This window comes from Antechinus flavipes, chromosome 1, assembly GCF_016432865.1.
Source record: "Antechinus flavipes isolate AdamAnt ecotype Samford, QLD, Australia chromosome 1, AdamAnt_v2, whole genome shotgun sequence".
Taxonomy (NCBI): Eukaryota; Metazoa; Chordata; class Mammalia; order Dasyuromorphia; family Dasyuridae; genus Antechinus; species Antechinus flavipes.
Genome location: NC_067398.1, coordinates 330,292,411 through 330,307,269, shown reverse-complemented (window position 1 = coordinate 330,307,269; position 14,859 = coordinate 330,292,411). Strand labels below are relative to the sequence as shown.

Genomic DNA, 14,859 nt, shown 5'->3' with positions numbered 1-14,859 from the left:
ATATAGAAGAATTGCACATATTTAACATATATTGAATTACTTGCCATCTAAGGGAAGACATAGGGTAAAGGGAGGGAAAAAAGAATTTAGACACAAGTTTTTGCAAAGGTGAATATTGAAAACCATCTATGCCTATGTTTTTAAAATAAAAAACTTTTAAAACTCTACCACAAGAGCTCTAAATGGATATTTTTAAAATTAAGTTTTTTTAAAATAGCTTTTTATATACAAAACATATGCATGGGCAAATTTTCAACATTGACCCTTGCAAAAACTTGTTTCAACTTTTCCCCTCCTTCCCTCTACCCCCTTTCCTAGATAGCAGGTAGTTCCATACATGTTAAATATGTTAAAGTATATGTTAAATATAATATATGTATACATATTTATATAGTTATCTTGTTGCACAAGAAAGATCAGATTTTGAAAGAAGATAAAAATAACCAGAGAAGAAAAAAACAAAAATGCAAGCTAACAATAACAGAAAGAGTAGAAATGTTATGTTGTGGTCCATATTCATTTCCCAGTGTTCTTTCTCTGGATGTAGCTATTCATTACAGATATATTGGAACTGATTTGGATTCTCTCATTGTTGAAGACAGCCACATCCATCAGAACTGACCATTACATAGTATTGTTGTTGAAGTGTATAATGATCTCCTGGTTCTGCTCATTTCACTCAGCATCAGTTCATGTAAGTCTCTCCAAGCCTCTCTATATTCATCCTGCTGGTCATTTCTTATAGAACAATAATAGTCCATATGTTCATGTACCACAATTTATTCAGCCATTCTCCAATTGGTGGATATCCCTTCAATTTCCAATTTCTAGCCACTACAAAAAGGACTACACCATAAACATTTTTTGCACATATGGGTCCCTTTCCCTTCTTTAATAACTAGATGTATATTTTCTCCTCTCTCCAAGTTTCTTACAAATAATCATTTTTGGTTTAAAATCCTCTAAGCAGATATGTTATTTATAATATTTGTATCTGAGAAAGTGTTCATCAACTCTGGAACACATGTGGAAGAGAGATGAGGAATTACAAATGTGGAATGTTATATTCTCTGGAAACTTTTATTTTCAAGACGTTTCAATAAGCACAGAAACAATTGCTAAGGGTTAACTAATTATGGTTAAAAACAAAAGAGATTTATAAAAACTTTGGCCTGCTAAATTCTCTAACAAAACTTAGTTTCAGTATAAGTTAACTGTAGGATGACTTGAAACAGACTTCAGAAATGACAGACAGCATATTCCAGGATAACAGCCTAAAAGTCAAGATGAATACTAAAGGAGGAACCAACCAATGGTAACATAAAAGAAGAGAAAAAAATGAAACTGGAAAGAGACTAAAACAATGACTGTCTAAAGTAAGATACTAAAAGTTTTAGGTTTATGACAGACTAAGTAAGCTGAAAATTATTTAATCTTCACATTATTTTTACACTAAGATCCATATTGTTGCATAAATTAATTTGTAACAAAAATAGTTGTAGATGTGACAACAACTGACTGTAAAGCTATGTCAAAATGAATTAAGTCATGGGAAGGGCACCATGAGGGAAAAAAAAAAAAAAAAAAAAAGGGAGGAAAAAAAGATCACAAATTCCAGAGTTAGACTATTTGGAAGAAAATTTCATAACTTTTGAATCTGGGTGAAAACAATTGAAATTTATACCATAATTTTACTAGGAACTCTATTTGGGGTTGCCTTTAAAATACTTACCACATTTGATAACTTTAATACTCAATTAGAACTGCCCAACTCTGCACAAATTTATTTTTCATTATAGAGTTTTAATGAAAATTCAAATGACATAATTTTTGTTACTTATTTAATAAAATACTATTCATTAATATTATAATTAATCACACATAAGAAAAAGCAGTGTCATTAAAGATTACCATTATAAATATAGAAACACTTCTATTATAGAGAACTGGTACTTATTTTAAAGATATAATGGTATTTGTTAAAATGAAATTCTACTTGTTGATAACTAAAAATAAGATGAAAGCACTCTTGAGCATGAGGTTATGGTGGCAATGAATTGTGGGATAGTAGAAAAAGAACTGGTTTGATTGTCAAATGGCAGGCTATAACTTGTTCTGTCATTGCTGGACAGAACAAATCCATTTACCATTTATTGTACGTTACTTTACAGTTTGTAAAGTGATTACCTGTGAGTATGTATTTGTGTATGTGCATGTGTATATGAAATCATCCTCATAACAATTGTAGTAAGTATTTTCTCTATTTTACAGAAGAGGGAGAGAGGTTCAATAACTTACTGTCGAGGGTCACTAGTCTACTAATTAGTCTACTAATGCAGAGTAAAATCAGCAAAACAAGGAGAAAAATGTATACAATTACAAATGTAAAAACAATTTTAAAAGACTTAAATAATCCAAACAATGCAATGACCAATCATGGACTGATACTACCTACTTTCACATACAAAAGTGATTGATTCAAGGTATAGAATGATACACATTTTGGAGCATGGGGGAATTTGTTTTGCTTAACTATGTATATATATTACAAGGTTTTTGGGGGTTGTTTTTATTTTTGTGAAACAATCAGGTTTAAGTGTCTTGTCCAAGGTCACACAGTTAAGTGTCTAGTGTCTAAGGCCACATTTGAACTCAGCTCCTCCTAACTCCAGAATCAGTACTCTATCTACTTAGCTACTTAGCTGTTCTTCAAGGATTTTTTCTTTTTTCTTTTAAATAGAGTGAAAGGTAGAAGAGAAAGAGAAAAATGCTTGTTAACTAAAAAATCAAATAAAAGGAAAACTCTAATCTTTCACTTTATTTCTAGGTATTCAAATACTTGTATGCCAAAGAGAATTAGTAGAATTAGTTAGATCAGAGTTCATATCCTAACTTTGACACTTAAACCAGATGTGTGACTTTGGCAGAAATGAAATTCTATGGGTCTCAGATTTCTATTTTTAAAATGAGGGAGGGTTATTCTCCAAGGATCCTTCCAACTATTAAGATTATGACATCATAAGCTATCTGAGAAAAGACCTATTCAAAATGATATTTCTATAAAACATTAAGATATTACAAAATATTTAATGCAAAACAATAACAATTACAAGCATGGCATAAATCTTACATAGAATAAAAATTCATTTGAAATATTTGTCTTTCACTAAGAATTTCAAAATCACAGTGATACTTCAATAAATTTTAAAAGGATCACTTTAAGAAATCTCAGGAGGCAAGAATTTTGGTGACACAGAGTCAACTTGACTGGAGAAATAGGGGGCTTATTCTGGAGAATATAGAACTATGCCCAAAGGGCTATAAAATTGTGCATACCCTTTGACCCAGCACTGTTTCTATTGGCTTATATCCCAAAGAGATCTTAAAGGAGGAAAAGGGACCCACATGTGTAAAAATAGTTGTAGCAGTCTTTTTTGTAGTGGCAAGAAACTGGATACTGAGGGGATGCTCATCAATGACCAGAAGGATGATTTCAGAGAGGGCTGGAGAGACTTATATGAACTAATGCTAAGTAAATTGAGTAGAGCCTTGTACATAGCAACAAGAAGATTGTGTGAAGATCAACGGTATTAGATTTGCCTCTTTTCAGCAATGCAATGATCCAAATCAATTCCAATAGAGTTGTGATGGAAAGTGCCATCCACATCCAGAGAAAATTATAGAGATTGAATGTGGATCAAAGCATAATATTTTCACCTTTTTTGTTGTTTGTTTTTTTTTCCTTTTTAGTGTTTTTCTCCTTTTTGATGTGATTTTTTTTATGGGCAGCATGATGAACATGGAAATATGTTTAGAAGAATTGCATGTTTAACCTATAATGAATTACTTGCTGTCTTGGGGAGGGGGATAAGGGAAAGAGATGGAGAAAAAAGAAATTGGGCAAAGGTAACAACTATCTTTGCATGTACTTGGAAAAATTAAATATTATTAAAAGAAGTCTCAGGAGGCAAGAATTTTGCTGACACACATTCAACTTGTCTAGAGACATGGTATGCTTATTCTGGAGAGCAATTTGGAATTATGTCCAAAGAGCTATTAAAACTGTGAATACCCTTTGATTCAGCAGTGTTTCTACTGGGTCTATCTCCTAAAGAAATCATAAAAAAGAGAAACGAACCCACATGTGCAAAAATATATGTGGCAGCCCTTTTTGTAGTGGCAAAGAACTCTTAGAAACTAAGGGATGCCCATCAGTTGGGGAATGGCTGAATAAGTTATGATATATGAATGTAATGGAATATTATTGTTCTGTAAGAAATGATTATCAGGATGATTTCAGAAAAACTTGGGAGTGACTGACATGAACTCATGCTGAGTGAAGGGAGCAGAACCATGAAAACATTGTACACAGAAATAGCAAGATTATATGATGATCAACTGTGATGAACTTGACTCTTTTCAACAATGAGGTGATTCAGGCCAATTCCAATAGACTTTCAATGGAAAGTATCATCTACATCCAGAGAGAGAACTATGGAGACTGAATGTGGATCAAAGCATAGCATTTTCACCTTTTGTTATTGTTGCTTATTGGGTTTTTTTTTTTCCTTTCACATGTTTTTTCCCTTTTGATCTGATTTTTTTGCATAGTATGATGAATACAAAAAACATGATTAGAAGAATTGCCCATGTTTAACGTGTATTGTATTGCTTGCTGGCTTGGGGAAGTGAGGAGAAGAGGGAAAAAGGAAGAAAAATCTGGAACACAAGGTTTTGTAAAGATGAATGTTGACAGCTATCTTTGCATATATTTGGAAAAACAAAGTACTAAAGGAAAAAAAGAGAGAGAAATGGGGAGCCTTGAACTTAGCTCCTGACAAGGGAAAATGAGAAAATAAAAATATGTTAAGATAGTATATATAATTTCAATACATGATGATAATCAGAATGGCAAAAATAGCAAAAAAACACATTTAAATATGTCAAGAGGATTGTAAGGGGAAAGACACTAATTTATCATAAACAAAACCAACAAATTAAAATTGCTAGCATTTAAATTATGCTTAAAGGTTTGCAAAATGTTTTACAAATATTATCTGAGTTTCTCTTCACAACAAACTGGGGAGAACACCGTGTAAAAGATTATATTTTTTAAATTCCCATTTTACAAATAAGAAAACTGGGACTAAGAAAGGTTAAGTGACTTGACCATGGTCACACAAATAATAGGTATCTGAGGAAGGATTTGAACACAGAGCTTACTGACTTCTAGGTAATGAATTCTATCCACTAAGCCGCCTAAACCTCAAAAAAATTATGGAAGAACAGTAAAAATCACCAAAACAATAATGACTTTATACTTGGCAACTCTCTAAAAAGGAAACAAAGTAATTATTTGTAAACACATATTCTTGGTCGTCCTATTTGCAAATTTTTTTTTTTTTTTTTTGGCTGAGGCAATCGAGATTAAGTGACTTGCCGGGTCACACAACTAGGAAGTATTAAGTGTCTGAGACCAGATTTGAACTCAGGTCCTCCTGACTTCAGGGCTGATGCTCTATCTACTGAGCCACCTAACTGCCCCGTATATGTAATTTTTTAAAAAATGGAAACAACCTATATGCCCAACAACTAAAGAATGGCTGAATTTTGATATAATGGAGTGGCTCATAGTGCTGCAAAAAAATTACAGAGAAACTAAGAAAATATTTAAAGACATTTAGAACAAGAATAATAAATCCAGAACTAAAAAAATTCATAAATATTAGTTAATTTTAAAAGAAACACAAGTCAAAAAAAGAAGAGACTTGGAAAAAGGCGTAACACAAAATAATTTTTGGCATGCTTAGTTTTGCACTAGTCTGCCAAAGACCAATGTTTTTACATAATATTGCACTGTTTAATTTATGTGCTTTTTATTGTTTTTATGATTATTCAATTTAAAACAAAACAAAATAATTTTTTAAAGTAAAATAAAAAATTTGGGGAAACTAGGCATGAACAGTAATTTACATAAAACTGGCTATGTTTGAAATATGAGGATTATTTGTACCAGAGGAACACAGAATGTGCTACCTCTAAAAGTCTATGTGGGAATGTATGAATAGACTGGGGATTAAAGTATGTGCCTGTAAGAGCAGGTTTATCTAAATCATTATTTATTAGTAAAAACACTTTATTGATGTTTGTTAAGTTCCCCTGTTATCAGATCTTACTATTGTAAAAAGTCAATCTATATAACTTCTTGTCATGAAAGAAAAATCAGTCTATTGAATTTTTGTACAGCTACAAAATGAGAACACCAGAAGACTAGATGAAGACAAAATATAATTTTTCATTATATTCAGAAGTACAAAAATATAGGACTAAAAGATATTGTAACCACTGTAGAAACAGTTGTTTTAACACAAGAGACAAAGGTGAATGTCAAATGTGAATAATTTGCAGTTTTACACTAACTAAAAGGGTTTCTCATCTATTTACAGAAAAGCCTTCTAAAAACTGAAAAATTGAATCATTCATATTCTTAATGTAAAATGTACCAAGCATACATATGTATCAAATAAAAATAATTAAAAAGCACCAACTACACACAGATTACCATGGCATTCCTTAATATGGATTCTAAGGATTGTCTAAAAATTTCAACTTTATGTTCTCTACTTTCAATCCCAGAAATCCTAACATACAATGAAGTTTTGATACTTTGGTCTATCTTCATATTTTTTACTGTAATACATGATTTTAATTATATGGACTTAAAGAAAATAAAAGTGCAGAGGGAGACCTCTGGGTTTCATTGCTATGTTTCAGGCAGTCAATAAACACTGTTTGTTAAGTGCAGGATGAGGAACTCTCAGATGAGGAAACACTTTCTATCAATGCAATCTGGCATTTTCTCTGCAACTGATTTTAGAGATTTGCCTAGAATATGATACGGCCTAGACCACACAACCAGTAGATGCCAGAAGTAGGAAGTACAGTAAGTCTTCCTGGCTCTGAGATAAGTTCCCTAAGAGGGAGAAAAACAGAAAGACACAGAGATAGTTGTAGATATAATTATACACCACCCAGTCAGCTTCAATCCAAAGTTAGTTTGTATGTGTATTGTGTGTATAAGTTTGTCACACCCCGACACACACACATTCACTCTCATACACAATCATACACATATCACATTACATTTGGCACAATAAATGGGAAAAGCAAAGACTGAAATGATTAGGTTAATAAATGTTTATATGACTTTATCTTACTAAACTTTACTATAAGAAATGGACAAAAATCATGGATTTTTTTTTGAGGCAGAAGGAACTTCAGAATCATCTAATCCAGCCCCTTCATTTTATAGATGAAGAAACTGAGACCTAAAAAAGTTAAGTAGCTTGTCAAAGGACACATGGATAATAAGTGGCAAGTCAATATTCTCCAACTCCAAATCCTGTTTTACACTGTATCACAATGGCAACAATGACATAAATTAATAATATCATTTTTCCATTACCTTGATTTTAAATCTCTGATTAAAGTATGTAAGAAAGTCCTAGGAAAAAAGCAAATTTGTTTTCTGGGCAAGAGAGGCAGAAAAGGGACTGTCTCAAAAGCAGATTCTATGTTCACCAAAACTGTCAATATAATATTGTCATTCACATAATAACCTATATTTGTGTACAAAGAGATTTTGTGAAAGCTTTTGTGAACCCAGAAGCACAAGAAAGGCTGGGCAAATATAAGTATACTATATTTACCAAAATAAAACACATCCATTCAAATATAGTAAATTTCAAAATATAAAAATGAATTTTATAAATACTATAATGTGTTTTTACTTGCCTAGTAGAAAAGATTCTTCTGAATTTAATTCCTGGATTGGTTTTGATAGAGAAGATTTGGTTCTGTGGAAAAAAAGGACAGGAGAAAAATAAATTCCTTGCATATACAAAAAAGCTGAAAACTTCAATTTTAAAGAGTTGCCCTCTACTGGAAACAAGGAAAACTTCACTATTAAAAAGCAAAGAATACTTTACAGTATTTTTTTTTAAAAAAAGATCATTCTAATGGGCTTTCTTGTTTCTCCTGGCTCTCAACAAGCTCAGAAAAAGATGCCTGCTTAGATAAACTAAGATTTGTAACACTGAAATAACAATCACACAAAGGCTTATCAGAAAGGGCTCATGCTTAAAGAAGTCCAAGATTACTTTTACAAGCCTTTTCTAACTATACTTTTGTTTTCCAAATTATTTCTTAATTTTACATATCTAAAGAAAACTACATCTTAAAAGTATCTATGTCAATTCTCAAGGATTTCTCTAAACATTCTGCTTTCTCTCAGTATAAAATATGGAAAAAACATTCCTGAACTGATTTGAAATAAGGCGCAGGGCAGTGTTCCTACTCCAACTTAACCTCTTCACAAAAAACAACACACCAACATCTGCCTTGTATAAAAGGTGAGTTAAACAATCATATTTGCTTTCATGCTACTTTTTAATCAGTCAAAAGAAGTACATTTAATCTCCACTGGCCTTTTTCTCTTTGACTAAATTCTAATCTGTGAAATTGGCCATGGTGGTGCCTGCTTCCCAGTCCTTTGAACAGTTCTTCATCTCTGTTGATCTTTCACAACACATATTAATAGTAATCCTGCATAAATATTTTTTAACATTCATCTATCTACTTTTTTGTCTTCTCAAAAAGATATTGTTTTAGGGATACTTTCAACACTATTCCTCCCTCTAGTTTATTCAACTTGATTGTCAGAAATAAATTTAATTTCTGTCTCCCATAAGAATTACTTTAACCTGTGTTAACAATGATTGATAGATCCTGATAGCAGATTAAAGATTTGCATTGAGGGCAAACAAAATACCAAAAAGTACCATACTTCGATAAGAGAGGTCAAGAAAAAGTAAAACAGGGACACATCTAGTATGTGTTTTTGTTTGCTTGTTTTATGATTCCCATGCAAGCTATGGCAACTTAGTTCTAACTAAAAGTAATTTGTGGGCACCTAACTAGTGCAGTGACTAGAGCATCAGATCTAGCATCAGAAAGATCTGAGTTCAAATATGACCTCAGATATGTGCTAGGTTGTGTGACTCTGGACAAGTCATTTAACCCTTAATTTGCCTTAGTTCCTCATCTGTAAAATGGAGACACTGAAGAAGGGAATGGAGAATCACTCCAGAATGTTGTCAAGAAAACTCCATGGGAATCAGACACAACTGAATGACTGAACAACAAAAGAAATTTAAATAGTTCTAAATAGTTGATTCCGAGAGTAAGGGCTCCAAATTCTCTTCTGTTCTCAAATCTTCTACAACTTTCTCTACATCTCCTCAGCAGAGGACTCTACCTCTCCTCTATGAAGAAAACAGAAGCCATATATATATGCATCTTCCTTCACACTTTTACTCAAAAAAAAAAAAAAAAAAATCAAGAGACTTAAGACTCTTCTATTTTTGCCCTTTTTGCTCCAGTCCTTGAAGAATAAAAGAGCTAACTTAAAAGATTTTAAATTTTGCAAAGCCCTTCATATATATCTAATGAGATGAACAACTTATTGAGACAAGTACTTAGTACCAATATTATCATACAGATGAGGAAACCGAGACTCAGAAAAGAACTCATTCATCTGACCAGCAGGATGAATACAGAGAGGCTTGGAGAGACCTACATGAACTGATGCTAAGTGAAATGAGCAAAACCAGGAGATCATTATACACTTCGACAATGATATTGTATGAGGATGTATTCTGAAGGAAGTGGATTTCTTTGACAAAGAAACCTAACTGAGTTTCAATGGATAAATGATGGACAGAAACAGCTACACCCAAAGAAAGAACACTGGGAAACGAATATGAACTATTTGCATTTTTGATTTTCTTCCCGAGTTATTTTTACCTTCTGAATCCAATTCTCCCTGTGCAACAAAAGAACTGTTCGGTTCTGCAAACATATATTGTATCTAGGATATACTGCAACATATCCAACATATAAAGGACTGCTTGCCATCCTGGGGGGGAGGCGGGTGGAAGGAGGGAGGAGAAAAATCGAAACAGAAGCGAGTGCAAGGGATAATGTTGTAAAAAATTACCCTGGCATGGATTCTGTCAATATAAAGTTATTATTAAATAAAATAAAATTTTAAAAAATAAAAATTAAAAAAAATAAAAAAAAGAACTCATTCATCTTCTAGTCAGACATTTGTACAAATCATTCTTTGTCCTTGTCTTCTCTAATGATTCAGATCAGGTGAGGAGCTCTCTCTTCAGAGAAGTCCTTCCTGAGTTTTAATGTTCTCTCACCTCAATTTGCCTTTCACTGAACTTATTTGTTTTCAGGATAGATCCTCCAGTAGAATAAATTCTTTATTAATGACAAGAGTCATTTTGTTTTATCTTTATTGCTCTGGTGCCTAAAACAGTGTCTTAATAAACTCTGACTATGTGAACTAAATGACTCACCCACTGTCATCCAGTTGGTATCTAAATCCAGTCTCTCTTGACTCCAAATAAAATAATCTATTCACTTTCCCATGATGCTTCTTTTTACCAAGGCCAGATGTACTACTTGTGTTCTTGATTCAAAGCATTCCCATCTTCAATTCTTGAGAGACAGTATAGTATAGTCAATAAAAGATTGAGCCTGTAATTAAGATCTAGGTTCAAATGCCATCTCTGACATTTACAAGACGTAAAATCATGGGCTTAAATTCTGTGAGCATCAATTTCCTCACCTGTAAAATAAAGGATTGAATCAGGTGTTCTTTAAAAGTACCTTCCAACTTGAGATCCCCTTTCATTATTCTTGGGAGCCAGCCTGCTCTTTGATCATTCTCTGTCTCACTCATTTCCAATGAGAAATGATCTGCTCCATCAATATTGCTCTCAGGCATCCCAGGTTGACCTTATCCTTAAAACATTCATCATGAGGTTACTATCTTTTATTTTTTCCTTCTTTTTACAATCAAGTTTACTGAGAAATTATTTTTATTTCCTGGTTATGTTTCAGTAAATCGACCAACAAATATTTTTTAAGAGCCTAACTGGGTCAGGCACTACAGAAACAAAGGCAAAAATAAAACAATCCTTGTCCTCAATAAGTTTACATTCTAACCTAATAATTCTTCACTGATCACTCAATTCTCATCTCCTTGAAATCTAGTTTCCAGCATTGTCTAGGTTATCCACCATCTCATAATTGTTAAATCAAAATACTATTCCTACTTCCCTTAAAAATCCCACTACCCTTCAACTTCTGTGACTCTGCGCTTTTCAGGCTCTCCTCCCTGAGAGCCTGCTGCATTCCCAATTTTTCTCGATTTTCTTTGCTGAAAATTCATCCCTCTCCCAATAACTAAGCGTAAGGATCTCTCCTTCATTAAGAGTTCCAATGGACTTGTGACAGAGAGAGCCATATGCACCCAGAGAGAGTTATAGAGACTGAGTGTGGATCACAACACAGTATTTTCATTTTTTTGTTGTTATTGTTTGCTTGCATTTTGTTTTCTTTCTCACTTTTTCCCTTTTTGATCTGATATTTCTTTGCAGTATAACTGTGGAAATATGTATAGAAGAACTGCACATGTTTAACATATATTGGATTACTTGCTGTATAGAGGAGGGGGTAGGGGTAAAAGAGAGAAGAAAATTTGGAACACAACAGTTTTGGAAGGGTGAATGTTAAAAATTATCTATACATATATTTTAAAGATGAAAAGCTTTAATAATAATAAAAAAAGGTAAAAAAAAAAAAAAAAAAAAAAGTTAGCCATGATCTCTATTCTCTGTAGTCTACTCTTTGGTGACCTCATTGGGCTTCACAGAATCAATTATCATATATTCATCCAATTTCTAAATTTCCCTATTTTTGCTAATGGTCCCGCTATCTTTCCAGACATCAAGTTTTGTAAAACTCAAGATATCTCTTATTCTTTTTTCTTCAACATTCTCATCTTGGCCCTCCACAGCCAATCAGTTACCTGGTATTATTAATTCTACCTCCACAATATCTCTGGAATTTATTACCTTGCTCCTCAAATTGCATTTCTGGATAGCTTTCATAATTAGGAAGTCTTTCCTTATATTGAGAGCAATTATACTTCTACATTCTCCTGTTATTCCAAGTCCTCAGGAGATAAGCATAGTAAGTCTATTTCCTCTTCCTATGACCATCTTCTAACTACTGGAAAATTATCTATCTCCTTTACAGGCTAAACATTTTCAATTTTATCACTAGATTCTCTTATGGCAAAATATCATTCTTCAACATTCCGGTCATCTTTATCTTATCAATGTCCTACCTAAAATGTGGTACAATGAAAAGAACAGAAAACTGTAGATGATACATGATGTGGGCGGTGAACACTGGAATGCTTCCTTACTCTAGACATTATTAGCCTTGATTCATTCTAACATTAGGATTAACTTTTAGGATAGTCCTATCACACTTGGTTTAGACTGGGCTTAAAATCTATTAAACCTTCAAATCTTTTCCAGATTAACTGTTAACTTGACACACCTTTCCTGTCCTATTATTATCATCATACAAATATGAAAACATGTATAGAGAGACTATACATATGTAATATTATATATAAACATCATCTTGTTATATGTGTATACCTGCATGTGTGTATGAGAGAGAACTTATCCCCCACTAGTATAACTATTAGGATCCTGAGAGAAGGAACCATTTAATTTTTTGCCTCTGGATCTTCTGAATGTAGTATAGCAGAAACATGATAAATGTTGAAGGAAATAATTCAGATTATTCTAAATAAAGTTGATAAGGAAATTTTTAAAAGACTATCTTATAAAAAATGCTATCCATACCCAGAGAAAAAACTGATTGTGTCTGAATGAAGATCAAAGTATACTCTGTTTTTACACTTTATTTTTCTTTTTTTTCAAAACATATGAATAATTTCCAGCATTTATCATAGAAAAAAAAAGTATCTTATTTCCCAAAAATGATGGATAAATGAGATGTTACAGTATATTTATATTGTATTTATTAAGATCCTACATTTTAATAATAAAGCAATCAAAACTAAATACTATTAAATTATAATGACCAAGCTTGTTCCAAAGAAAAGATATGAAAAAGCATCTTCCCCACAGAAATAAAGGGATTAGAGGTTTAGAACACTACATATAATGACACATATTGAACTTGTTGATTAGTTTTACTGAGCTGTACTATGCTCTTTTTTACTGTTGTTGTTAGAAAGTATGGCTCTCTGAGAGAAAGAGAGAGGAAAGATACTTTGGAAAATGTAGTTGATGTAAAAATATCAATAATTTTTCAAAAATCTTACATCCCACTGGCGAGACTTACATGAACTGATGCTGAGTGAAATGAGCAGAACCAGGAGATCATTATACACTTCGACAACGATATTGTATGAGGACATATTTTGATGGAAGTGGATTTCTTTGACAAAGAGACCTGAGTTTCAATTGATAAATGACGGACAGAAGCAGCTACACCCAATGAAAGAACACTGGGAAACGGATGCGAACTATTTGCATTCTTGTTTTTCTTCCCGGGTTATTTATACCTTCTGAATCCAATTCTCCCTGTGCAACAAGAGAACTGTTCGGTTCTGCAAACATATATTGTATCTAGGATATACTGCAACATATCCAACATATATAAGACTGCTTGCCATCTAGGGGAGGGGGTAGAGGGAGGGAGGGGAAAAATTGGAACAGAAATGAGTGCAAGGGATAATGTTGTAAAAAAAATTTACCCTGACATGGATTCTGTCAATATAAAGTAATTATTAAATAAAAATTTTTTTAAAAAATTATATAATCAAAACCAAAAAAAAAAAAAATCTTACATCCCTATTTTCAGTTTTTCATTTGTTTTTAGTTACTGTAGAAATCTGCTTGAAAATAAAGATTTTTCACTACTATAATTAAAGTTACCAAGCTCATAATACACTAAAGAAAGAATAAAAAAATGTACCTCCATCCAGTCTGTTGAGGTAGAGAATCATATATCTGTTAATTTTACTGAAATGTTTTTTCCCTTTCTTTAAAAAAAAAAAAATTTGATACAAAAAACAATTTTCTGGGCAGGAGAATGGGGAGGAATAAATGTAGAAACAAATAAGATGTTTAAAAAAATTCAAATAAATAATATTAAATCTTCCAATGTTTTATACATAACACCTTCCCTAATCGTCATTTAAAATTAGCTAACAAATTTGCACAAACACATTTGTCAAGCTTATTGGAACTGGATCTAAATCAGAATTGGAACTAAATCAGAATAACAAATCCACACTCTAAAACCACCTCTTGCCTGAAAGCCTCATAACTAAACACCCTCTATTCCCACGTTTAATCTTCATTAATTTTATTATCCTCCTTATAATTCCCACTATTTTGCATTTATGATGAAACTTAATTTTGAAAGCACTTTGATCCTATTTTATCTTTTACAACATATTTTTAAAGATGTTCCTATTTTTCTCAGATAAGAAAACTAAGAAACAGCCAAGCTAAGACTAGCTCCCAATGTTCTGTTTGGCTCCACTATAATTTCCAAAGTGATATAGGTAGTATAATAAGATGGGTAGGTGGCCCCAGTTCATAGAATAATTGATCTGCAATCTGAAAACCTAAATTCAAATCCAGTTTCATACATTAGCTGTGTGACCCAGATCCAGTGAGTGACCTAGGCAAGTGCCCAAACTCTCCCTTCTCATTTTTTCCTCATTGGTAAAATGAAAGCTACTAATAGCACCTATCTCATAAGGCTGTTGTGAGAATCAAATACAACTTGCAAAGCATCTAGTAAAATTTAAAGTACTATATAAATGCTAATTAGTTATTGTTGTTGTTGTTGTTGTGTAGTTGTTATTAATGGAAATGTACAAAAGTT

General features: G+C 32.4%; 1 protein-coding gene across 2 annotated transcripts in view; it reads right to left on the bottom strand.

Moving 5' to 3' along the window:
• Positions 1–14,859, bottom strand: part of LCMT1 (leucine carboxyl methyltransferase 1) — a 98,213-nt gene that overhangs the window by 66,699 nt on the left and 16,655 nt on the right. For both annotated transcript variants that reach the window (XM_051967313.1, XM_051967306.1), the window contains exon 5: positions 7,795–7,856. In XM_051967313.1, the coding sequence (XP_051823273.1) occupies positions 7,795–7,856 (62 nt within the window). The remainder of the gene's footprint in view (positions 1–7,794; positions 7,857–14,859) is intronic.